This window comes from Thamnophis sirtalis, unplaced genomic scaffold, assembly GCF_051295495.1.
Source record: "Thamnophis sirtalis isolate CommonGarterSnake01/CBP01778 unplaced genomic scaffold, rThaSir2_p1.2 scaffold_9, whole genome shotgun sequence".
Classification (NCBI taxonomy): Eukaryota; Metazoa; Chordata; class Lepidosauria; order Squamata; family Natricidae; genus Thamnophis; species Thamnophis sirtalis.
In genome coordinates this window covers 69,975,676-70,001,095 of record NW_028261389.1, presented here as the reverse complement: position 1 = coordinate 70,001,095, position 25,420 = coordinate 69,975,676, and the positions used below count along the sequence as shown (strand labels likewise).

Here is a 25,420-nt window from a genome sequence, read left to right as displayed (position 1 = left end):
AGCATAATAAGCCTTAAAATTTTATGTTTTGAGATCTTGGAAACAACAAGAATCCAGCAGATGCATGTAGATATATGTGGAGAAGGAAACTTGATATATTTCACATTAACTATGGAGGGAGGGAGGGAGGGAGGGAGGGAGGGAGGGAGAGGGAGAGGGAGAGAGAGAGAGAGAGAGAGAGAGAGAGAGAGAGAGAGAGAGAGAGAGAGAGAGAGAGAGAGAGAGAAAGAGAGGGGTATAGCTACAACACCCCCCCCCAATCAAAACTCTATCAACTTTGCACATTGTAGGGTTCTAATGTAGCCTTCTCACCCACAGTAACTTTAAGATGAATGGACTTCAATTCAATTCTCAGAATTCCCCAGCCAGCACGCTGGAGAAGAATACCATACATCTTGAAGTTGTCGAGTTTGAGAAATATTGCTCTAGCAAACAGTACACCAAATATTTAGAGCTACGTGTCTGTATATGCAATACATCAGGAAGATATAACAAGGTAGACAGACCTGACAGCACAATTGTAGATTTAATTATTCCCACAATTAGATATACTTAACTTTCATTCATTGCAAAAGATCTGACAGCAGATTTACTTGGCAAAATTAATTCTGGTTGTCAGCGAAACTCAACATTATAAATCATAGGCTAAACAGTTCCCTGTGGAAAGAAATTAGGTTAATATGTGCCATGTATCTAATTGTAGACTATCCTGATGGAGTTTATTTCTGAGAAAGATGACAAATAAGATCACATCTAACCACTAAAAAGGAACTGTCTAAACCAGAGCTTTTCAAACTTGGCAACTAAAGATGTATTGACTTCAATTCCCTGAGGAGGCTCATCTAGAGAAGGCTGGGAGTTGAAGTCCACTTACCTTAAAATTGCCAAGTTTCAAAACACTAATCTAAACACGCACAGAAATTGTTTGGTACAATCAGATCGTAACCTGCTTTCCATATTGGAACAGTCAACCAAGACTGGAGAAGGCACGAATCAAACTTTACCCCTACTATGGAATCCAAGGAGGAAGCTAATTGTACGTATGCTATAGTAGTCCTTGAGTTATGACCACGATTGAGCCCAAAATTTCTGTTGCTAAGTGAGACATTTCTCAAGTGACTTTTGCTCCATTTTACTTTTCTTGCCACAGCTTTTAAGTGAATCATTGCATCAGTTGTTAAGGAAGTCACACAATTGTTGAGTGAATCTAGCTTCCCCATTGACTTTGCATGTCAGAAGGTCGCAAAAAGGGACCACATGACCCCAGGACACTGACACTGTCATAAATAAGAGTCAATTGCCAAGCATCTCAATTTTGATCACTTGACCATGGGGATACTGCAATGATTGTGTGAAGAATTGTCATAAGTCACTTTTTTCAGTCCTGTTGTAACTTTGAATGGTCACTGAATGAACTGTGGTGAGTTGAGGACTAATTATACAACCTTAGTAGGATCCTCTTGATAATTGTGTCTTGATTGGGAGGGGGGTATTTTTATTGTTTACTAGCTGATAACCCGGCATTGCCTGGGTATTTATTTATAGGGCGGGGGGGGGGGGGGAAATGTCTGGACCAAACGTAATTTCTAATGTTGGATTTTCCCCCTTCCCAGAGGGAGCCCCCTTGTGGAGTGCTGTGAAGCCGTTACCATGGAAACTCCACTGCTCTGTACAGTAGAAGCTATTTGAAGGCACAACAGGCTGTATCTTAAAAGAACACACACCCGAGGGTAGGGATGGGTTCCTGAACTGGTTGGTATCGGTTTGCTGCGCGTTTGCGCATGCCCACTACTCAGTGCTCACGCATGCGCAGTTGACTATAAATTGTTCTGCACATGTGCAGAAACATGCCAGCAATGGCAGAAGAGACTGGGGAATCAGTTCGGGGGGGGGCAGCATGGGTCGCTGCCGGTTCTGCGACCCAGGCCAAATCACCACTACTGGGAGCAACCCACCTCTGCCCGAGGGGTGTTAAGGGTGTCTTACCCCCCACAGAATTTGTTTCCAGGGGGTATGTAATCTGTGTACCAAGTTTGGTTGAAATTGCTCCAGGCGTTTCAGAGTTATACTGGAACACACACGCACACAGCCATTTTTATATATGAAGGAGGAGGAGGAGGAGGAGGAGGAGGAGGAGGAGGAGGAGGAGGAGGAGGAAGAGGAAGAGGAGGAAGAAGAAGATTATTTCAGGGTTTTCAACCTTGTCAACTTTAAGACTTATAGACTTAACTCCTTGCCCTGCCTTTTTTTTTTTTATAAACATCTGTTTTTAATCCTAGATTCCATCACAAACTTTGCCCAGTAGGTTATGTGAAAAGGAATTCCTTTGCAAGATGTAATTTTCAATTATAAAACAAACACAATCAAGATGGTCCTTCAAAGTGAAAGCAGGAAAAACATTTTAAAAACACACACACACACCCTTGTGTGCTTCTTTGGTGTCATTCAGGGGTTACTAAGCCCAGATAAGAAAAAAAAAACTGAAAGAACAGTGCATTCCTTAGTTATAATTCTGATAAAATCTCTTTTTGCAAGTACATTCAAAGCAGATAAGAATTCTTGTGCATGTGGAATAAACTCATGCTTGCTATTAATAAAAGCTGGCTTTTCCAATTCAGCTTTCTTAATGTGAGTTTTGACTCCGAGTTTGCATTTTGATGTTCTTTTAATACGTCTTTAGGTTTCGTATGACCTAAATGCAGCCAATTTTTATGCGGTGTCATGATTTGTGAGGGTGCCAGGGGTTGAACTACAATCAGACATCTACATTGATTGCGGATTGGAAACTTTTACAAACTCTTCATATGGACTTTTTTTTTTTGCGTACAATGGAAAAACAATGAATTTATAACTGATTGCTCTGATGATTAGACAAGATAGATTATACAGTTGCAATGTAGAAAGAAAAAGAAGTAAATTTATAATTGTTCCTATAACTGCTGTAAAGAAGACTGAAAGTTTCTTTTTTATCCCCTTTCTTTCTTTTTCTATTTTTCTCGCACTTTTCTTTCTACATTTCCCTTTCTCTTTTATTTCTTTTTTTTTCCTTCTTGCTCTCCTTGAGATAATTCTTACTCTTGTTTTAAGAACAATTTCAATAAAATTGCTTTTTCTTTAAAAAAAGAATTACAGACCACCAGTTTGCAGAAATATGTAATTTAGCCTTCACTAGCTGGAGACTCTTCAGATATACTCAAACTTCAACTTGCAAACCCCCCAATACTCCAAAATATGCAAAGATCCTGGGCTGTGTTTTGCATGCATTTCCACAAATAAAAAGGGGGATTGCTGTTTTGAGTTTTCTGATCTGGGAAGGTAAGGGGAGGAAGGAAAGGAAAACCAGCATATGATCCATCACCCCGTTAAGGGAGGGGGAATGTTTCCCTATTAGCCGCAAAACCAGAGAAGGCGGCTACAGAGGCAGGAAAGGACATGGCAAATCGCCAGCCAATCACGTGTGTGTGTGTGTGTGTGTGTGTGTGTGTGTGTGTGTGTGTGTGTGTACAGCTTATGTGGTCCTCAGGAGGACAATGTGACCCTTGCAAAGTAGGCTAGGTCAGGGAGGATGCGCTACAGAAGTACACATAGTCCTCGACTTACGACCACCATCAAGCCCAACATTTCTGTCCTTAAGCGAGTTCAGAGTTTCGCCCCACGTCGTCATGGCCATTCTTGCCACAGTGGTTAAGTGAAGCATTGCTCAATTGGCAACCCACTGTTCAGTGAACCAGCCTGTCCCATGGACTTGGCTGGTCAGAAGGTCGCAAAAGGGGACCTCGCCTGATCGCAGACATGGTCATAAAGGTGAACCCGTCGCCAAGCCTCATGAATCCTGACTACCCTGAGGCTTGGGGATGCTGCAAAGTTGGAAGCTGTGGGGGGGAAAAACGGCCAGAAGTCCCCCCTTTTTTCCCCCAACCTTGTAACTTTGGTTACTACAAGAACTGTTCTAAGTCGAGGACTACCTATGTAGGAGCTCTTAGGCTACCACAACAGATTCCGGATCGCCCCAGAGACTCAACGCTTGGCCCCTCCCGCATTTCTTTCTCCCTCTGCTTCGGTTTCACTCTTGGTTGCGCCGCCCAGATCCTTCTGGCCACCTTCCTAGGCAGGGACGGGGGCTTTAACGCCCCCACCCCACGGAAGTGCCCTGTTCCTGGTGTTGAATACTGGCTTGCGGGCGGAGCCGGTTCAATGTCTTCCCTGATTGGCCGAGACACTCGACGCCCCATTGGCTCATTGCTCAAACCCGGGGGTATAAATGTTTGGCGCGAACCACGCCAGGTTAATCATAGTTTACTCTGCTAGAATAAAGGTTGCTGTTTTACTACCTTCTTGTCGCGTCCTCCTCCTTCCGCTCCAAGATGCAAAACTGGCGACGAGGATGGGATGAGATTCCCGTGACCACAGAGAAGAACAAACCAGCTTGCCTCCGCGTTTGAATCATACTTTTCAGGTTAGGAACGCCGGCAGCGAACAAAAATCTTCTCTGTTTCTTCTTTCCTTTCCCTGGCTTTTGCATCAGAATGGCAACAGCGCTTCCTCCTTTCGCGCCGTTTGGGTCTGCGGGAGAATCCTGGGACGGCTTCATGGAGCGTTTTGAATGCTATTTAATCGCGTCAAAGAACAGGGCACAGACTGACGAGGAGAAGTGCAGCTTTTTCCTGTCTTGCTGCGAGCCCTCTATGTTTGCTTCTGCGAGAGCCCTGGCCGCTCCGAGGCCAGCTTACAAACTTGGGTGGGACGAGCTAATGTCCAGGTTGAGGGACCATTACGCCCCCTCACCTTCTTTGATTGCTCGTCGGTTTACTTTTCGCCGCCGAGTGCAGAAGCCCAGCGAATCTATCAGTCAGTTCCTCGAGGCATTGCGCACAGTGGCCGCCCAATGCGATTTTGCAGACCTAGAGGAGAATCTTGTGGAGCAGTTTGTATGTGGGGTCCGCGACGTACAATTGCGCAGCCGTATGTTCCGGAACCACAAGATTACTTTGGCGCAAGCTGTGGAGACTGCGCGAGCAGCAGAACTTTCTGAACAATCCACGGCCGACATGGAACGCCTTCAGCTGAAACCTTTCACGCAAACCGCTGCGGGGCCTTCCAATCAGACGAACCTTGTTGACGACCTCTCCCCCACGGAAGACGAGGAGGAGGAAACCGTCGGACAGATGAGGACGCAGCCGAAGCAGAGGCCACACCAGCAACCACCGACGTCCGTTCAGCCAGCTTCAAACATGCCTTGCCGTGGATGCGGCGGCCGCCACAGCCGCGTATCTTGCCCGTTTCGTTCCGCTGTCTGCCGCCGTTGCCGAGGAGAAGGACACCTCGCCAAGGTTTGCCGGGCTCTCTTGCCAGCCCCATCGTTCATGCAGCCCAGCAACCAGCGTCAGACATTGCAACGCCGCCAACAACCACGTCCAGCGAGGCGAGCTGAGGACTGCTATTCAACCCACCAGCTCCCTAGTGCTGAGTGCGTAGTCTATCAGGCTTCCCACGTCCCTGCCGGCGGTCGCAAAATTAGCACCGTCGTTCGTCTTGAAGGTCAGCCTTGCCGAATGGAGGTGGACTCCGGGTCTTCCCGTTCCCTTTTATCTTGGGCTTTGTTTTCCCGCCTTTGCCCTAGGGTTCCTCAGAGTAAATTGCGCCCTGCCGGGGTCTCCCTCTTAGATTACCAGGGAAATGGGATTCCCACGGCAGGAATATTCCACATCCGGGTGGAATACGGAGATTTTAAAGGGAAACTTCCAGTTTTAATTGTTAAGGATAACCTGCCCGCTCTTCTGGGGTTAGATTGGTTCCCCGTTTTGGGCCTCACTATAGAAGGGGTGCATAGGATAGTTCCCCGTGCCGTAGATAGCGTTTTGGATGAGTTCGCAGATGTGTTCGATGGGAAATTAGGTTGTTATAAGGGCACCCCCATTTCCCTTTGCCTCAATCCCCAGGTCGCGCCTATTAGGCTGAAGGCACGTAGGGTTCCTTTTGCATTGAGAGCAAAGGTAGATGCTGAATTGGATAAGCTTATAGAGCAGGGGGTAATAGAGCCCGTAGATCATGCCCTTTGGGAAACCCCTATAGTCCTCCCGGTCAAACCCGACGGATCGGTGAGGATATGTGCCGACTATAAGTCGACCATCAACTTGGCCCTGCAGGCAAATCCATATCCTGTTCCTGTAGTGCAACATCTACTTCACTCTTTGGGGCAAGGCCGCATTTTCGCCAAGCTGGATATGGCACAGGCCTATCAGCAGCTTCCCGTAGACGATGATGCGGCTACAGCCCAGACCATTGTTACCCATCGCGGGGCTTTCCGTTGCCGCCGCCTCCAATTTGGCGTTTCGGTTGCCCCAGGGATATTTCAGAGCCTCATGGAGCGGTTGCTCCATGGGATCCCAGGCGTCGTTCCTTATTTTGACGACGTCCTGGTTGCAGCCCCTAGCCACCAGGAACTCCTAAAAACACTGCGGGAGGTTCTTACACGTTTTAGGGAGGCTGGATTGAAGTTAAAGCGCAGCAAGTGCGAAATTGCTGTTCCCCAAGTAGAGTTTTTGGGATTCCTTATTGATGCACAGGGCATCCACCCCACTCCCTCGAAAGTTGCGGCCATAAAAAACGCTCCTGCACCCACCTCGAGGGCGGAATTGCAGGCGTTCCTGGGGCTTTTAAACTTTTATGCCCCTTTTATTCCCCACAAGGCGTCGTTAGCTGAACCGTTACATCGATTGCTTGACCGGTCAGCGGCCTGGAAATGGGGTAGCCGTGAAGCGCAGGCGTTCGCGGCTATAAAGGACATTTTAACCTCGTCAGCAGTCCTAATTCAATATAGCGACAGGATGCCCCTAGTTTTAACGTGTGACGCCTCTCCCTATGGCATAGGGGCGGTCCTGAGCCATGTCCTCCCGAACAGCTCAGAGGCTCCTATAGCTTTCTACTCCCGGACGCTCTCGTCAACGGAGCGAAATTATAGCCAAATTGACAAAGAAGCTCTAGCTGCAGTGTCCGGTATTAAGCGTTTTCATGACTACCTTTACGGTAGGAATTTCACCCTTATTACGGATCACAAGCCGCTTTTAGGCCTATTGGCGGGCGATAAGCCAACCCCCCCCATTTTGTCTCCCCGCATGACACGTTGGACTGAGTTTTTAGCGGCGTATTCATATGCGCTGGTATACCGTCCGGGTAAGCAGCTAGGGCACGCAGACGCCCTGAGTCGTTGCCCTTTGCCACAGACGGACACAGCCCTCGTGCCTTCTCTCTCCATTTTGTCTATTGCTGAATCCGATCTCCCCGTTTCAGCCGCGGATGTTGCAGCTTGCACAAAGGCTGACCCCATTTTGTCCCAAGTAGCTTCATGGGTGTTGAGGGGGTGGCCCGAAAAAAAGGTAGCGGAAGAATTTCGACCGTTTAAGGCACGACAAGCCGAACTTGCCCTTCACGGGGGTTGCCTTGTTTGGGGGGATAGGGTAGTGATCCCCAAAGTTCTACGGGCACGAATCCTGCCCGCGCTCCATAAAAATCACCCAGGTATAGCGCGAATGAAAGCTTTAGCCCGTAGTTATGTGTGGTGGCCCTTGTTAGACTCGGAAATCGCAGATTATGTAGGTCGATGTAGAATATGCCAAAATTCTAGGCCGAATCCCCCCACAGCCGCCCCTCGTGAGTGGGAAATCCCTAGAGGCCCATGGTCCCGTTTACACATTGATTTTGCCGGTCCCTTTCACGGCCGAAACTTTATGATAGTGGTTGATGCTTACTCTAAGTGGGTGGAGTTGGTAATCATGACCTCCACTACAGCAGAGAGTACCGTGAGGGCTCTTCGTAAGATGTTCGCCACACACGGGCTACCAGATGTGATAGTTTCAGACAACGGGCCCCAGTTTACCTCCACTATGTTCCAAGAATTTTTGGCAGAGCAAGGGATTAGACACGCGGCCACAGCCCCGTATCATCCAGCTAGTAACGGTAGGGCGGAGCGCGCAGTTCGCTCAGCTAAAGAAGCTTTGGGCCGCATGGACCAGGGTGACTGGCAGGAGAGAGTGGCGGCCTATCTCTTGAGCCAGCATTCTACACCCTGTCCAACAACTAATAAAAGTCCTGCGGAGCTCTTGATGGGTAGGAGATTGCGAACCCCCCTAGATAGGCTCCATCCACTTTATGCAGGGGATTTACCGAGCAACTTGGGGGCCCTTCCGTCCCATACATTTAAGTTAGGGGATCCCGTTTGGGCTCGTTCCTTTTCAGGGGATCCACGGTGGGTTCCCGCAACAATCACAGCTTTGACTGGCCCCTGTTCCTTCAGGGCCGGTCTGGCCGACGGAACGCAATGGAGGCGCCACCTGGACCAGTTAAGGCGCCGCCTCCCTGCGGAAATAGACGGCCCGGGCCCCCCAGACATTCGCCCTCAGCGTGAGCTACCCTTGATGACCTTATCCCCAACGGACTGCCTTTCCTCGGGGAACGGGGGACAAGCCGATACGAACTTTTCGGACAGACGTGCCTCATTTGGCCATTCTTTCCCTCAAAGCCTTTATCGAGACTCTGACCATATATTCCAACCAGATTGTACGGGTCCATCGTCGGATACTCCGGCTGTTACGGAGATACCATCTCAGACAATTGGAGCGCCATCTCTCGGGGCCGCATCACAGGATCACCGTTCCGCCACAGACTTGCCTCTGTTGGCGATTCCCCCCCCGACGACAGCTGCCGGGGAGCTACGAAGGTCGGGACGAGAGCGGCACCGTCCCACCTATCTACAGGACTATGTTTGCCCTTCGTGAGGGTACTTGACTAGGGGGGGAGGGGTGTTGAATACTGGCTTGCGGGCGGAGCCGGTTCAATGTCTTCCCTGATTGACCGAGACACTCGACGCCCCATTGGCTCATTGCTCAAACCCGGGGGTATAAATGTTTGGCGCGAACCACGCCAGGTTAATCATAGTTTACTCTGCTAGAATAAAGGTTGCTGTTTTACTACCTTCTTGTCGCGTCCTCCTCCTTCCGCTCCAAGATGCAAAACCTGGGGTCTCCCTCTGCCTTCTCGCACGGAGCACCCCCCTCCCCGTTTCCTAAAGCCCACGCGGGGCCAAGAGAGGCCGTGAAAGCCCCTCCTCAGCCTTGTCCGCACTCGTCCGCCCCCCCACCCCAAATCCCCGCCGCCTCCCCGAAGCCGAGGCTGGTTCGCTGCCCGTCGCCAAAGACCAGCTAAGCCGCCCCGGCCAGGTAAGGCGCGGCGCCTTCTCTTACCTGCCCATCCGGGTGGGAGGAGGAAGCAGGCAGGGTCCTTGGCCAGCTGGCCGTCGCGGGAAGTCCCTGCTGGCGTGGAGGGAGAGGCGGGACGGCGGTGGCTCTGAGGGCGGGCCAAGCCAGGCCAGGTGAGGGCCACCTGTTTCACCTGCCGATGTCCCCTGCCCGGTGGAGGTGTGTCGCTCCTGCTCTGGATTACCGGCCTTCCCGGCACGAGTTTGGGCTTGGTTTCTAGGAAAGCTTCCTCGGAGTCCAAAGGTGAGCTTTTGAGTTTCCCTTGCCCCGCTCAGGTGACAGAACTTAGCTCCTCAAGCTTAGGTGGATCAAAACCCCGATCAGTGCTGGAATGGGAATGGGAGACCACGAGGAAACCTTCAGGCTGGTAGAGGAATGGGAGACCACAAGGAAACCTTCACCCTGGTAGAGGAATGGGAGACCACAAGGAAACCCTCAGGCTGGCAGAGGAATGGGAGACCACAAGGAAACCCTCAGGCTGGCAGAGGAATGGGAGTCCACAAGGAAACCCTCAGGCTGGCAGAGGAATGGGAGACCACAAGGAAACCCTCAGGCTGGTAGAGGAATGGGAGACTACGAGGAAACCTTCGGGCTGGTAGAGGAATGGGAGTCCACAGGGAAACTTTCGGGCTGGTTGAGGAATGGGAGACCACAAGGAAACCTTCAGGCTGTCAGAGAAATGGGAGACCACAAGGAAACCCTTGGGCTGGTAGAGGAATGGAAGACCACAAGGAAACCTTCCGGCAGGTAGAGGAATGGGAGACCACAAGGAAACCCTCGGGCTGGTAGAGGAATGGGAGACCACGATGAAACCTTCAGGCTGGTAGAGGAATGGGAGACCACAAGGAAAATTTCAGGCTGGTAGAGGAATGGGGGACCGCAAGGAAACCCTCGGGCTGGTTGAGGAATGGGAGACCACAAGGAAACCCTCGGGCTGGCAGAGGAATGGGAGACCACAAGGAAACCCTCAGGTTTTCTGGAGTGGTAGAGGTATATCTGGGTCAAATCTGGAGGCTTCCATTGCACCTAGTTGTTCTCTTCCGCACCAGGTGAAAATAATAGGGAACATACTAGTGTACAGCGCTGTGGAGTTGCCATGGTAACGGCTTCACAGTACTCCACAAGGGGGCTCCCTCTGGTAAGGGGGAAAATCCAACCTTAGAAATTGTGGCAACGTTCATGGAAGGAGGGTTGGGATAAATAAATACCCGGGCAGCACCGGGCTATCAGCTAGTAATACCTAAAAGGCACTATGGAGCTGTTCCCTAGTGGCTCACACTGACTAAACATCTTGTTCTGGAGCCTCCTCAGAATGAGGTGTTGAAAACCAACTGGGATCTTAGGTTGGCATAAGAAACTGCACCAAGTGAGACGCACACACTGTCCACAAATCTACCAGGGAGCTGCCAGGCCGATATTTGCAAAACCTGGCAAGGAGTCTCGGAGAGTCATGAACCAATTAAGAGAACTAATTGTCTCCTGCAAACTCCACTCCCCTTTCGCTCCTCTTTTATTTCTTCTGGGAGAATCATTAACCAATTAAGAGAACTAATTGTCTCCCGCAAACTCCACTCCCCTTTCGCTCCTCTTTTATTTCCTCTGGGAGGGGCCATTCATCCTCCACTTGTGGCCTTATTACTCCCAAGTCAACCCCTGTTCTTTAGCTATTCCCTTCGTCTGTCAACTCTGCGCATGCGCACACTGGGAACAAGCTCAAGTGTGGGGGCAGGGGGGACAGGCAGTTTTTTCACTAGCGCCCCCAGTGGTCTGAACAATCTATGGAGTGAGGTTCACTTGACCCACGTTTTCCGATCTGCAAAGGCAGTCCAAATTATGTTCTGACAGATGTTTTGGTGCTTGTGATAGGTTTTAAAACTTTTTTTTTAATTTGGATTATTTCATTTAGGCAGTAGATTCAATGCAGATTCAATGCTATGAATTAAATATTGTGTTGTGCATGTCTTGGCATTTTCTTCTGTTAATGTGCCTGTGCATTTTATTTACGCTGCTGTAAACCACTTTATCCACTGGAGGCCCTACCATATGTAACACAAATAAATTAAGATGACATTGATAACGATCTTCTCTGATTTCTTTTATTTAAAAAAAAAACCCACTCTGGACACAGGCTCTCAACCAATCAGTAGCAAGCACATTATTTATTTAAATTAGTTTTACAAATTTCACTTGATTGGTGAAAGATATGTGGATGTACTGAGAATCATTAAAAAATAGTAGCTGCTATAAATCAATCAAATTCTATTATATATGGAACAACTTTTTAAAAATTAAAACCTCTTTTTTTCTTTTTCTTTCTCTCTTTCTTTCTTTTCTCTCTTTCTCTTTTTCTTTCTTAGCCTATAGACACATTTTAACTTTTGAAGAGCAGGGTTTCGTTTTAAGGAATTGTTTGAAAGCCATGAAAATGGTTTTTAGCTTGATGAGAAATGTGGTTTTTTAAATATTAATTGCCATTAAGACAGTTTCCTAATTCAGAAATCTATCAAGGCAGTAATGAGGCAGAAAGAGCGTGTTTAAATGACATTTCCCCCCAATGTGAGCACTACACATGCATGTATGTGAAACACCGATGTGCAAATATGAATGACTGCTGATTAAGCACCACATAGACTATTTTCAAGTCCCCAAATACCACTTTTAAGCTTAAAGTTGTACACTTTAAGTACAATGGAGATCGGTAAATAGCGTTTCAATCAGCAAGGCTCAAGTTCATCATGCTTAATTTCTCTCATGGCTTTCACCGTGTCATGAGGTAACTCATTTTATCTGTATCCATCATAGTAGCTTGCCGTGAAGTCAGTTCATTTGGTCAACTGAGGCCTAGTAATATCCCAGATTTGCTTTTCTAAGTGTCCAAGCTGAGATTATCTCCTCCTTTATAGTGGTTGCCCCCCCCAAAAAAATATTATCCTGTGCTCCCAAATCTTGCTCTTTCTGAAATAGGTCAGATCCAACTTGCCAAAAGTTCAGCTCTTTTTGTACATTCAATCTCTGGCTATGACACCATGAGGTAAGAGTAAAAAAACACCCCAAAAGCAGAGGTGGTATTCAGCCAGTTCTGACCGGTTCTAGCGAACCAATAGCGGAAATTTTGAGTAGTTTGAAGAACTGGCAAATACCACCTCTGGCTGGCCCCGCCCCCTTTCTATTCACTGCCTCCCGAGTCCCAGCTGATTGGCTGGGTCTTTTGCCCCGCACAGAAGAACGGAGCTGGAAAGTAGGTTAGAGCGGTGGGGAGGGAATGGAGATTTTACAGCATCTTTCCCCTGCCACACCCACCAAGCCATGCCACGCCCACGGAACCAGTGGTAATTTTTTAAAATCCCATCAGTGCCCAAAATGCTGTCCTTACTTAATTCCTGGAAAGGGGAACAATATAAAACAACTCTCAATTCTTGAGTAAATGAAAGGAGACGTTCAGAAGTTAACCCAGGAAGCTGTGAAACCCTCACGCTCTCTTGCAATGCCGTCCAATCAAAAGGAGAATTGGGTTTCCTCTTATTTCCAGCCCATCTGGTCCTCACAGACGATTTGACAGTCTTTTCACTCCTGCTCAATCATTTCGATAAGGGTAAACTAGAATCGTCCAGCCACCGAGATCTGACAGGGGGGACTCCATGACTGCTGTGACTCTTCTAAGTGTCCCAACAACAGAACTGTCTTCTCCTTTGAGAGAAGGGCTGCACAACAAGAGGGCCATTCTGAAAACTGGCCATGGCTGGGACAGCAGAGGCAAACAAGGAGGAGACTTTAAGATCTTTCTCCAGCGAAGTTGATGATGCCACCCTTGCTTTCACATGAGTGACTAGATACATGCAAGTGTGTACATATAGGTATGTACACACCTGTGCTAGTCTTAATTCATCACTCAACAGACCTGTGCTGTGCTTGAGTGCCAAAGGCTGCCTATTCCTATCCCAAACTATCACACTGGGATTTTGGGGAAGTCATCCACGTTCTACTCTATACCAAGATTATCCATTGGAAGAATAACTGGCAACTGACTTCCTGCTTCTTCTACTTGGCTGACTCCTGCAGGAAAGGAGAATTCTGAGGAAGGAGATACTAGGCAGTGAGCTGAACTGGAAAAAACACTGGGAAAGAAGACAACAATGGGAGGCAAATCACATCCCTAGGAGGAGGGGGCACCTATGAAGGACCTTAAGGGAGGTTGAAGGCCAGACAGTATCTCAGGCTTGTTATCCTTTGGTTCAGTTCAACCCGGATGCACAACCTAAGCTCCATCGCTACCCATAACTCAGCCTGGTCACGGATGGACAGTGTGTGACTTTATGAACCTAGCCTAAACAGATGTAACCTGACCACAAAGATTCAGTGGCCGCCACCCTTTTCCCAAGCCAGGATTATCTTTATTTTCTCTGCGGTGAGATCATCCTCTTCATCTGGCCTGGAAGAGTAGGCAGAGCGCTTACTCCACGCACACAAAGCTGGCGGACTTCCACGACTCCTTCAGACCATGCTTTGCCTGCTCACATCCATATTGTATCCCGGAGAGCCAGAGCTGTTTTGGCCGAAATCAATGAAAATCCCATCCGAATCGGAATCAATCGATTCTAAAATCTGGTCCACTATGTTCTCAGGGCTGGCTGTGGGAGCAATGGCGAGTAAATCCGAATCCCGGCCTAACTCAAAGGCCCTGGCCGGGTTTTCTGTGGGGTAGAAGAGTCCTTTGGATTGATCAGACACGCATTGCATCGAACCAGCAGAAATCCTCTCCTGTTCTCCTGCCGGCAGGATCTTCATGGTGAGCATGGAGCTCTTGGATCCACTGTCTGTGATGGTCGTGAGATTGGAGTAGCCCGGCATCTCACCACAGGAGGTCATTTCTGAAACCGAATGTCGTCGGATGCCGGAGCTGTTGGCAGTGGCGCCTTCTGTCTCATACTCGGCTACGGGAGTCAACAAAGGATTGTTGTAACTTTTGGATCTCACCACTGGATTCTTAGCAAGAATATCCCCTGATTTAGAGCGCCGAAAGAAGCGTTTTTCTGTTAACAAACACAGAGAACAATTAAAACCTTCGCACTGTCCCTACCGTGACAACTAACCCACCACAGAAGGTTTGTGCCCAGGTATTTGGACGGTGATTTCAAATCAGTATGTGAACTTCCTTTTCTTACATTTGGCTTTTTTTTTTCCTGGTCATACAACTCCCCTGTGGCTGTTTGTACGACTGTCTCCCTGTTCTGACCAAGGCTTCCTAAGAGCATGAAGCAAACTCCTGGTCCCGACTAAAACCCCTTTTATTAATTGACTGTGAATTCTGCTCATTCACATCCAGCAAAGTCTTTCAAGGGAGGATTTACAGTCACCGACCTTATCTGGCTTGGAGAGCTGCCAGGCCGATAACTGCAAAACTTGGCAAGGAGCCTCGGAGAGTCACAAACCAATTAAGTGAACTAATTGTCTCCTGCAAACTCCACTCCCCTTTTTCTCTCCTTTTATTTCCTCTGGGAGGGGCCGTTCATCGTCCACCTGTGGCCTTACTCCCAAGTCGACCCCTCTTCTTTAGCTGTTCCCTTCGTCTGGCAACTCTGCGCATGTGCACATTGGGAACAGGCTCCAGCTGTTCATCTGCCTCACTGATGTCTGACTCTGAAGGCAGCTGATAACTGGCATATGACCCTGCCACCCTCTCTTCCTCTGACACAGAGCCCTCATCAGAGCCTTCCCCAGACTCCAGGACTGGCCCATGTTCCTCCCCAACCTCCTCACTGTCCGAATCTGCTTCCAGATCCACTGGCCTCTGGTGGGCCACAACACTTCCTTGGGCATGAATCGAAAGGAAGTGTCCTCTTATCTTTGCTTCCCAGAACTTCTGTAGATCAGTACTGTCTACATTCCAAACCTCTATTAATTTTTGGGCTCTTCTAATAGAAGCTTGATGTTGCTGTCTATTAGAGCGGGAATCATTAACTTCACTTTCTTATTATTAGCTCACTTGTAAACGTTATCCTATTCTTCCATGAAGGAACACATCATTTTGGTAGCTTCCAATCCAGAAACTGTTGGTGTACAACATCCACACCATATCAGGAATTCTTTCAGGTTGGCCACGAGATGGCACTAGCTTAATACTTTACTTTTCCTGGAACAACGTTAGATCTTTGGTGGCTGAGATGTTTGCAAAAGGATGTAACAACAGACCATGCAGCCAAAGATTTAACGGAGAGGCATTTTGGGCTTTCTTCTCTTCTACATTCTCCCTTGTAACTTTCTTTTTCTCCTTATCTCATGCAAGCTACACGAGAAGTTAATACAAGTGTGTAGGTTTGTATATATCTAGCACCTTGGAGAATCCCCGATAAAGAAGATAAAATTATCCCAAGAAAGAGATGTGTGCTATTTTTTTTGACCCCTCTTTTATTCCATACTCCCTCCTCCTGTCTTTTCCTCAAACAACATCCCAGTGAGACAGGTTGATCCAAAACAGAGCGACTAACCCAGTATCGTACAGGGAATTTTTGTGGCTGATGATGATGATTAGAATCTGAGTTTCCCTACTCCCAGTCCCTACTTTCTCTGCTCCACTCTGATTCTTGGACTGTGGGGAAAAGATTGACCCCAAATCACCAGGGAGCCCCTGTGCTAGGGGTGGGTTCCGGTAGCCTCTACTGCCGGTTCACTCGGCGCTTTGCGTGTGGTTGATGCGCAGTACAATAAAAATTGTTCTGCACATGCGCAGAAGCCAAAAACAAGATGGCAGCACCTACAGCGCTACCAGAACCGGTTCAGGAGCATGGCAGGTCTGGGTCACTGCTGGTTCCAGTGACCCAGGCCGCCAAACTACTACTGGTTCAACCGAACCAGTCCAAACTGGTAGGAACCCACCACTGATCTTTGCCTAAGTAGGGATGAGAACCTGGGCTTTCTTGCTCCTAGTTCTTGGGCTGGGAGAGAGAGAGACCTTGGATCAAAGTCACACAGAAATTTTACAGAAAGAGGATTGGAGCAAAGAGTTCTGGGTCCAATCCTCTTTCAGCTCTGTAAAATTTCTGTGGGACTTTGATCTCCTTGCTCTTAATCCAACACTTTCATCACTATGGAGCAGAGGTGAGATTCACTTACCTTCCCTACCGGTTTGCAAATATGAGCGTGCTTGCTTGCACCTCATCCGTACATGCGCATTATGTCGGGGCGGGGGTGGGGGCGGAGCCTCCCGCAGCTATCACTATTGGTTCGCCTGAACCGGAGAAAACCGGCTGAATACCACTTCTGCTATGGAGTATCCCTCTTCCATTTGGAAAGCCTAGTTAGTCAATTCTACAGTCCATCATCCTTCCTGGACAGAACGTTTACACTCCAGGCACTGCAGAGTGATTTTCACCCGCTTCACAAAGGTGAAGAAGCCAGTGTATGGAATCAGGAAGTAGGTTCCACGGTATTTTCTGATATATGTTAAGTATCTGATAAGAAATCTACTATCTCTAAAGGTAGTTGCCCTATTAATTCTGTAACAAGCCTTGGGAGGCGACCCTGGTGAAGAATTGGGTGCCATATACCCTGTTTCCCTGAAAATAAAACCTCCCCGGATAATAAGCTCAATCAGGCTTTTGAGCACATGTGCTAAAATCAGCCTGTTGTAATATGGTTCCTTGTGTAGGTGTGTGTCCTCCATGGCCTAGTTCATACTAGGGCCTGCAGGGTCACGCTGAATCACACAGGAGACAACTGGCTCCGAGAAAGCCATAACATCCTGATAGTGAATAACATAACATTCTGAGATGTGCCCTACCATTGACGTCCAGGATTTGACCATATATAGAAAGAACTTTCCCGAAGCAGTAGATTAGAAATTGTACTTTTACAGGCTGTTTTTTATCACATGCTATTGCTCCTCCTGCCTTTGTCCTGTCTCAATAAAAGGGGCTCTCAGGTTCTCATCTGGGTCGCTCCATCCCGAGAAAATTTGTCTCCTGTCTTTTCTCAACATTGGCCTCATGGGCGAACAGCGGAAACTTCACATTTGGTAGCAGAGGATGGTTACTTCACATCAGCCCTCCCCGAAAATATTGCAACACAGCAGCAGCCACAAGGTGACCACACTCGCCCCCCTCCTGCACCTCAAAAAGAATAAGACCTCCCTAAAAATAAGGCCAAGCGCTTATTTCGGAGGGGTCAAAAGAAAATAAGACCCTGCCTTATTTTCAAGGAAACATGGTATACAGGCTGTCAGATTACTATTACACAGAATTAATAAATTGTTTCCTGTACGTTTATCACTGTGCTGTTTAAATTTTATGGTACTTATTTTCAGCTGTAGAGGGATCTACCACTGGTGGCTGGGAGTCACACAGATAAAGAGGATATGCTGTCATTGGCCAAGCTCTAGAAGTATTACCTAAAATGCAGGAAGAGTGAGTGAGAGCGCCATCGCTGGAGTACAAACCGTATGTCCCCAAGTAAGGGGAAACAACCTTCTGTAAGAGAGTTTCCAACTTCAAGTAATCTTCAGTAACTCCTTTTGACTCATGAACACCCTGAAAAACCAAAAAGAACAACATTGCTTCAATATATATATATATATTTTACTTTAATCAGTATAACCTGTTGGATTGACATGAATGGAGGGTGCAGGGTTGGTGTTAGATTAGTTTGGAACTGGGGTTGTTAATACCACTTTATAAGGCCTTGGTAAGGCCACACTTGGAATCCTGCATTCAGTTTTGGTCGCCATAGTGTAAAAAAGATGTGGAGACTCTAGAAAGAGTGCAGAGAAGAGCAAGAAAGATGATTAGGGGACTGGAGGCTAAAACATCTGAAGAACGGTTGCAGGAACTGGGTATGTCTAGTTTAATGAAAAGAAGAACTAGGGGAGACACGATAGCAGTATTCCAATATCTCAGGGGTTGCCACAAAGAAGAGGGAGTCAAACTATTCTCCAAAGCACCAGAGGGAAGGACAAGAAGCAATGGGTGGAAACTAATCAAGGAGAGAAGCAACTTAGAACTAAGGAGAAATTTCCTGACAGTTAGAACAATGAATCAGTGGAACAACTTGCCTCCAGAAGTTGTGAATGCCCCAACACTGGAAATCTTTATGAAGATATTGGATAGCCATTTGTCTGAAATGGTATAGGGTTTCCTGCCTAGTTAGGGGGTTGGACTAGAAGACCTCCAATGTCCCTTCCAACTCTGCTATTGTATTGTATTGTATTGTATAGCTCATTGAAGATGTTTAATAAAATAATCTATTAGTAACTCCACAATAGTTATTAACTGTTGTTAGAGAATCTCTGCTTGAGTTGATAGTTAATATTTGCATTTCTGTCTCTTTCTCTAGTTTCATCTTCCTTGGTTGTATTATTGGCAAGATTTCATCTTGTTTAAAGTAATTTTTTTTCACCTTCAACATTCTTTGATCTCAGGGGGGCGGGGGAAACAAAAGGAATTAGAGGAAGAGATAAAGAAGAAAGAGCAGGAGCTCCAGAAGTTGTGAATGCTCCAACACTGGAAGTTTTAAAGAAGATGTTAGATAACCATTTGTCTGAAATGTATAGGGTTTTCTGCCTAAGCAGGTAGAAGACCTCCAAGGTCCCTTCAACTCTGTTATTCTGTTCTATTCTATCTTGGAGACCTCTTAAGATGATCTAGATTGATATGGATATTTTGTGTCTCCAGGTTAAGAAAATTCCTTTCAAGTTACCCACCTTACTAAGGATAGCTATATCATTTTGTGCCTCTATATCCTTAATTCTTTGGGAAAATTAAAATAGCAACTTCATAAATGATACAACACAGGTTTGGAAATATAAAAGGTGTGTGTGTCATGCAGCTGGCATCTCTCCCCCCACACACACACCCTCTACTAGGATGTCTCTGTTAGTAGAGAGTCCCCTGAACAAAAAAGCAGGAAACTGGGTGAAAAGGAGCCAGGAATTCTGAAAGCTAGAGCTTTAACAGAATTGTGCTTTCCTTTTCAGGCTCTCCCCTTCTTCTGCTGTTTCCCCCTTTTTTTGTAACCTCTGATCGTAACAGGGGAGGACGGCATCATTAAAGAAGAAAAAGGCAGGGGGGCAGGAAGGGCTGGATTAAAGCAGCCCAAACGGAGCCAATTTGAAGAGGATGGAGGTGGAAAGAGAGGCAATCCTGAAAAAGCAGATAGAAGAGAGGGAAATTGCACCGGCTCAGTTAAAACCAATCCAGTGGGATGAATTCTATGCTCATCCATCCGGAGGGGCTGCTGTCAGAGAAAGCAATTTAAGTGCAAGTTACGGGTCAGGAATATTCCCTGCGTGATGCTGCACCAAGCTTAAGAGTTCGTTGTTATTTGTGAGCAGCACAAAGCAAGAGAGGAGTCTGCTCAGAATGACCCCCACATTCTGCAGCCAGAGCTTTCTCCTTCTTGCATCTCAAGCAGGAACCAGCATGGGGACTCTTGTTCTGCTGCTCCCCAGGACGTGCCCTGCATCCCTCCCCAGATGGAGAGGCCCTCAAATCAACCTCCCTGTGTGTCTGTGTCTGTGTGTCCCCTTGGAGGGATTAAAAAAAGGCCCAATGGCAGCTGTGACCATGTGATAGACGCTCCCCTCCCTTTTAACATGCATTTTGACAATTTACGACCCTCTGAACTTCCCTCACCTGCTTTGGCCCTCTTTGCCTTGGGAAGCACAAAAGACAGGAATTTTTAAAAACTTTAAAACAATTGCTGCCAACCTGCCTTCCATCGAGGACCTGTGCACGGCACGAGTCAAAAAGAGGACTGTGAAACTATCTGCAGACCCCTCACATCTGGATATAAATTGTTTCAACTCCTACCCTCAAAACGACACTATAGGGCACACTGCACACCAGAACAACTAGACACAAGGACAGGTTTTCCCCAAATGCCATCACTCTGCTAAACCAATAATTCCCTCACCACTGTCAAACCATTCACTAAGGGTGCATTACTATTACTATTAGTCTTCTCATTACTCCTATCATCCATCTCCTCCCATTTATCACTGTATGACTGTAACTTTGTTGCTTGTATCCTTACAATTTATATTGACAGTTTCCTAGTATGATTTGATTGCTTATTTGTACCCGATGACTATCATTAAGTGTTGTACCTTATGATGCGTGACAAATGTATCTTTTCTTTTTAGGTACACTGAGAGCTTATGCACCAAAGACAATTTCCTTGTGTGTCCAATCACACTTGGCCGATAAAGAATTCTGTTCTGTTCTGTTTTATTCTACTAATTTTCCCATGACGCTCTATGGATTTTTTAAAAAATATTTTTGGTGCTATGATTGGCTTTCTACTATTCCATATTGATCACTAGTGGCAATTTTTATAGGATTGTGGAAATCTCTCAGGATGAAGAGGCCAAATTTAAATGGCACTTTAAAGAAACAATCTTGAAGCAGCAAGTTAGACTATCAAAAAATAAAACTTCTCCACATACTTCACTCTTTTGTGAGAGATATTTTAGGAGATTTTCAAATTGTAAGCAAACTGATTCCCCTCCGCCAGTTTTCATTCATTACGATATACAGGAATTTGTAATAGTTTTGTTTCATTGGAAAACTATCAAATATTCTGGGAACTTTTGGCTGCTATAAAATGTGGCGTAAATTTTAAATTGCAATGAAGATAATTAATACATTTATTTCTTTGTATATGCACACATTTGTTTGGGCCTCCCAGCAATGTTTAACAGCCAGAGAAGCTTCTTACATCATGTTGTCTCAAATGCTGTGTAATCTACTTTGGATGCCTCACCCATTTCCTAGAAGATAATTGAAGAGCTTCCCCAGCCAGGCTGGTGCCTGGAAAGCTGACTTTATGAACAACTCAAAAGTTCCCCGTTCAGGAATGCCATTCCTTGGGGTAGGTGTTAATAGGAAGATGGCGGAAGGACTGAAAACCATGGGGCTGATCGGAGCTGCCATTTAAGGGGAGAAAGACCAAGTGCAACGGATGCCACATTCATGTGTCTTTTGCATCATCAGTGCAAAAAAAAAAAAGTGGTTTGGAAAGCAAGCCCCCCCTTGATGTCTCTATGAAGATTCCCAAGTCATCCAGGTGATGGTTGTCCCAAAGGTGCTTTTTCAAAATGCAAGTGGACTTTGTTTTTCCCGACAGACATTTTGCTTCCCATCCAAGAAGCTTCTTCACTTCTGACTGAATGGTGGGAGGATGGAAGGATTTATATGATTTATATTATTTGTGGTCATCTGGCCATTAGCATTCTTTCTGAGAGTCTTTGGGGTTTATCTATGCCAGGGATGGCTAACCTTTTTGTCCTTGCGTGCCGATATCCGTGACCTGACAAATGCACGCCCGACAAAACCGCGGCGATAAAACCGTGACGTCGACAGTGCGCCCACAAAGGCGCGTCGACAAAAGAGCGCCGACAGATGTGCGATTACGGTTAAGGTAAGGGTTAGGGTAAGGGTTAGGTTTAGGGTTAGGTTCTGTCGGCGCTTCTGTCGGTGCGTTGTTGTCAGCACACTTCTGCACTCATTCATCGGTGTGATTTCGAACTCCCGTTTTTCCCCCAGCGGTTTTGTCGGCGCGCTTTTGGGGAGCGCACATTTGTCAGTGAACCCGAAATCACGTGCGTGCCCATACCCACAATGCAATGCACCCTGGCCTGCCTATGCATGCGTGCATGTCCCCTGCCCCCACTCATACACATGCTTCTCTGTGCATGCAGCAAACCCCCCCCCCCTTTACGGTCTGTTTTGGGCCTAGCAGGCCTCCCTGAAGCCTTATGCGACCAAATCAGGCCATGGGAGGGCTGTCCCACACACTCCCCCTGCCCCCTGAATACACATGCAACCCCCCTGCCGCATGTGTGGCAGAGACCTGAAAATCAGTTGGCCAACAGGAGATGCATGTACATGCGTGGTGGAGCTGAGCTGGGCGATGGCTCGTGCCCACAGAGAGGGCTCCGCCTGCAACCTGTGGCACGTGTGCCATAGATTCGCCATCATGGATTTATGCCCTCAGGGTCACCTGAATAGTGCAAATGGGTTTGGAAACTTCTTGGAACTGCCATCTACATTAAGACTAAACAGTCCTCTCTCAACAGAGGGGGAGGGATACGGGATCACCTACCTCCTGTTTACAACACCGTCCTTTCAGCAGTTCCAAAAAGCTTCCTACACCCATTTGCACTGTTCAGTGACTCTGAGGGCACAGATAAACCTCCAGGTGGCCTCAATGACGCTCAGAAAGAATGCAAATGACCAGATGACCGCAAGGATCCTTCCATCATCCACCATTTAGTCTGAACTGAAGAAGCTTCTTGGATGAGAAGCAAAATGTCTTCAAGGAAAAACAATGCCCAGTTGCCCTTTTGAAAAAGCGCTTTGGGGCCCTTCTGGTGTATTTATATATTATGTTTTTATGTTCCCATCTTCTATTCAGGAGCTCAAAGCAGCATTAATAGAGCTTCTTCCCCAGGTTTCTCAACTACAATCACTCTTTGAGAGAAGGGCTGGTCCACGTATCTCCCTGCTCCTACTACAGCACCTTCTCCACTCCCCACATCACAATGCTCTCTAATAGCTAAATCCAGGACAGCAGGAATAATAGCAATAGCACTTAGACTTATACACTGCTTTACAGTGCTTTGCAGCCCTCTCTAAGTGGTTTACAGAGTCAGCATATTGCCCCCAACAATCTAGGTCCTCATTTTACCGACCTCGGAAGGATGGAAGGCTGAGTCAACCTTGAGCCGGTGAGAATCGAACTGCTAGCGGTCGCAGAATTAGCCTGCAATACTTCATTCTAAGCACTGCACCACCACGGCTTTTAAATAAAACTAGACAAAGGTTCTCTCCCTCCGTCAAGGAAAGCATTAAAAAAGATATGTTCACTTTCAGTTTGACATATAAAATATTCTACTGATATAATTCCACCCAAGAGCATCCATGAAGAAAGAAAAAAAAAAGAACTCAAGATGTAACTGGACCTGCAATTTCGGCTGTAATTCATGAAGGTTGTTAAGCAGGTCAGCGTATGACCACATCCAATTTTGCAACCTTTTTTTTGCAGCAGTTGTTAAACAAAGGTGGCCGCTCTACCGTGGTGGGATTCAAAAATTTTTACTACTGGTTCTGTGGGGGTGGCTTGGTGGGCATGGCGCGGCTTGGTGGGGGTGGCTTGATGGGTGTGGTGGGAGAAGGCTATTGTAAAATCCCCATTTCCTCCTCGCTCCAGGGAAAGGTTACTGCAAAATCCCCATTTCCTCCCGATCACCTGGGACTCGGGAGGCACATAATGGATGCGGGCGGGGCCAGCCAAAGGTGGTATTTACCAGTTCTCCGAACTATTCAAAATTTCCGCTACCAGTTCTCCAGAACTGGTCAGAGTCTGCTGAATACCACCTTTGCTGCTCTAAAGCAAACACCACGGCCGTTATCCATTGTTCGCTAGGGGGCAGGTTTTGTTTTGTTTTGTTTTATTGAGCTTGTATGCAGCCCACTCCCGAAGGACTCCGGGCGGCTTACAATAAAACAAGGGAAGGGGATAATACACAAGACAACATATTAAAATATACAACAGTCACAATTTCCGAGGGACTGGATATTTCGAAAGCCCCCCGGCCTGCTGGAGCAGCCAGGACTTAACGGCTTTGCGGAAGGCCGGGAGGGTAGTGAGGGTCCGGATCTCCACGGGGAGATCGTTCCAGAGGGCTGGAGCTGCAACAGAGAAGGCCCTCCCCCGGGTTTTTTTTGCAAGAAACTGGAAGCAGATACCAGTTTCTAGCAAAAAAAAGTTGTGAAGGGCAGTCACATGACTGGGACCCTTCAAATGGCCATAAAGGGAGTCTGGTTGCAGAGCCGCTGATTGTGATTTATGTGTGTGTATTCCCATCGGAACTTCAAATCTGGATCCTAAGTACCATTTCTATTATCTGTTGTAGCTTCAAATGGTCACTAAGTGAATGATCATATGTCAAGAACTTCCTGTACCCAGCATATGCATAGCATGTAAAAGAGAGGCCAGGCTTTCCATTCGTGAGGGCCTTCTTGGCTTTCTAGCCCGCCTGCTTCATCTACCATTCGAAAGCCTACAATTCAGTAAGTGCACGCCAAAGAATGTGCCAGAAAAATCCATACCTGTAGGATGAGTAACATTTGGACAATTGAAGGCGGAATCCTCGCGCGGGAACGGGACAAAGAGTCTTCCAGTTTTATATTGAGTGTTATAATATTTCTGAAGTGCAACAGGGCCAGCTGACGGACAGGGGGCTCCTTCCCCTGCAGGAAACAAAGAAATGTTTTTAGTTACCATATTTTTCGGAGTATAAGATGCATTTTTCCCCTCAAGAAAGAGGCTGAAAATCTGGGTGCGTCTTATACACTGAATAAAGCATTTTTGCCTCCTGAAACCCCGCCCCTTCACCAAAATGGCCATGCATAGCTCTAGGAGGCTTCAAGAGTGCTCCTAGGGAGGGCAGAAATGATTGAAAAAATGGGCCTTTTTTGCTCGTTTTTGCCCCCCTCAACCCCCAGGAGCACTCTACAAGCCTCCTAAAGGCTATTCAAGCCCTTTTTTAAAAACAAAATGGGGATGTTTTTTGCAAAAAATGTGCCGTTTTTGGGAGGTCTGCAGAGTGCAAACCCTTTTTTTAAAATTCCCTTCTTCAAAATCTTGGTGCGTCTTATACTCTGGTGCGTCTTATACTCTGAAAAATACAGTATTTGTAGACTCTTGTAGATTTGAAATGCAAGAAGCCTTTTGCTTGATTGACATGGAGTGAACTAGAGTGGGGGCCTCCACATTGGCAACTTTAAGCCTGGTGGACTTCCAATTCCCAGAATTCCCCAACCAGCAAAGCAATGTCACACAGAGCACGTTAAAGTTAAAGCAGCGTTTTTCAGAATATGTTTCTGAGTTAGGATCGAATGGGAAACCATTGAGAAATCCCAGCACTGGAGAATGATGGACTGGGAAGTTGGGAAAAAAGAAACTATAGCAGGCAACGCATACTGTTGCCAAAAAATACACAAATGTGTCCACCAAGTTAATAAGTCAGACTCAACTCAATATTGTCCTTTGCACCTTGTAATAGCAGTTTTAATTATGAATTCCATGGCAAGGCCGGGGTGAAATTAGAGGTTAATGTTATGGAAGTACAAAGTTCTATGAAATGTAAGTCAAAAACAGAGATTCAGGTTAGG

General features: G+C 46.9%; 2 protein-coding genes across 4 annotated transcripts in view; both read right to left on the bottom strand.

Moving 5' to 3' along the window:
- The window catches only part of ARHGAP8 (Rho GTPase activating protein 8), a 58,840-nt gene extending 49,426 nt beyond the window's left edge, over positions 1-9,414 (bottom strand). The window contains exon 1 of the mRNA XM_087722215.1: positions 9,240-9,414. The gene's annotated coding sequence lies outside the window, so the exon portion shown is untranslated. The remainder of the gene's footprint in view (positions 1-9,239) is intronic.
- Positions 9,415-11,386: 1,972 nt separating this feature from the next.
- The window catches only part of PRR5 (proline rich 5), a 100,169-nt gene continuing 86,135 nt past the window's right edge, over positions 11,387-25,420 (bottom strand). For 2 of the 3 annotated variants that reach the window (XM_087722218.1, XM_087722216.1), the window contains 3 exons: positions 24,356-24,496; positions 17,638-17,776; positions 11,387-14,284 (listed from right to left, as the gene is read on the bottom strand). In XM_087722218.1, coding sequence (XP_087578344.1) covers positions 13,746-14,284; positions 17,638-17,776; positions 24,356-24,496 — 819 coding nt within the window. In that variant the 3' untranslated portion in view covers positions 11,387-13,745. The remainder of the gene's footprint in view (positions 14,285-17,637; positions 17,777-24,355; positions 24,497-25,420) is intronic. The other variant, XM_087722217.1, reaches the window with a different exon arrangement.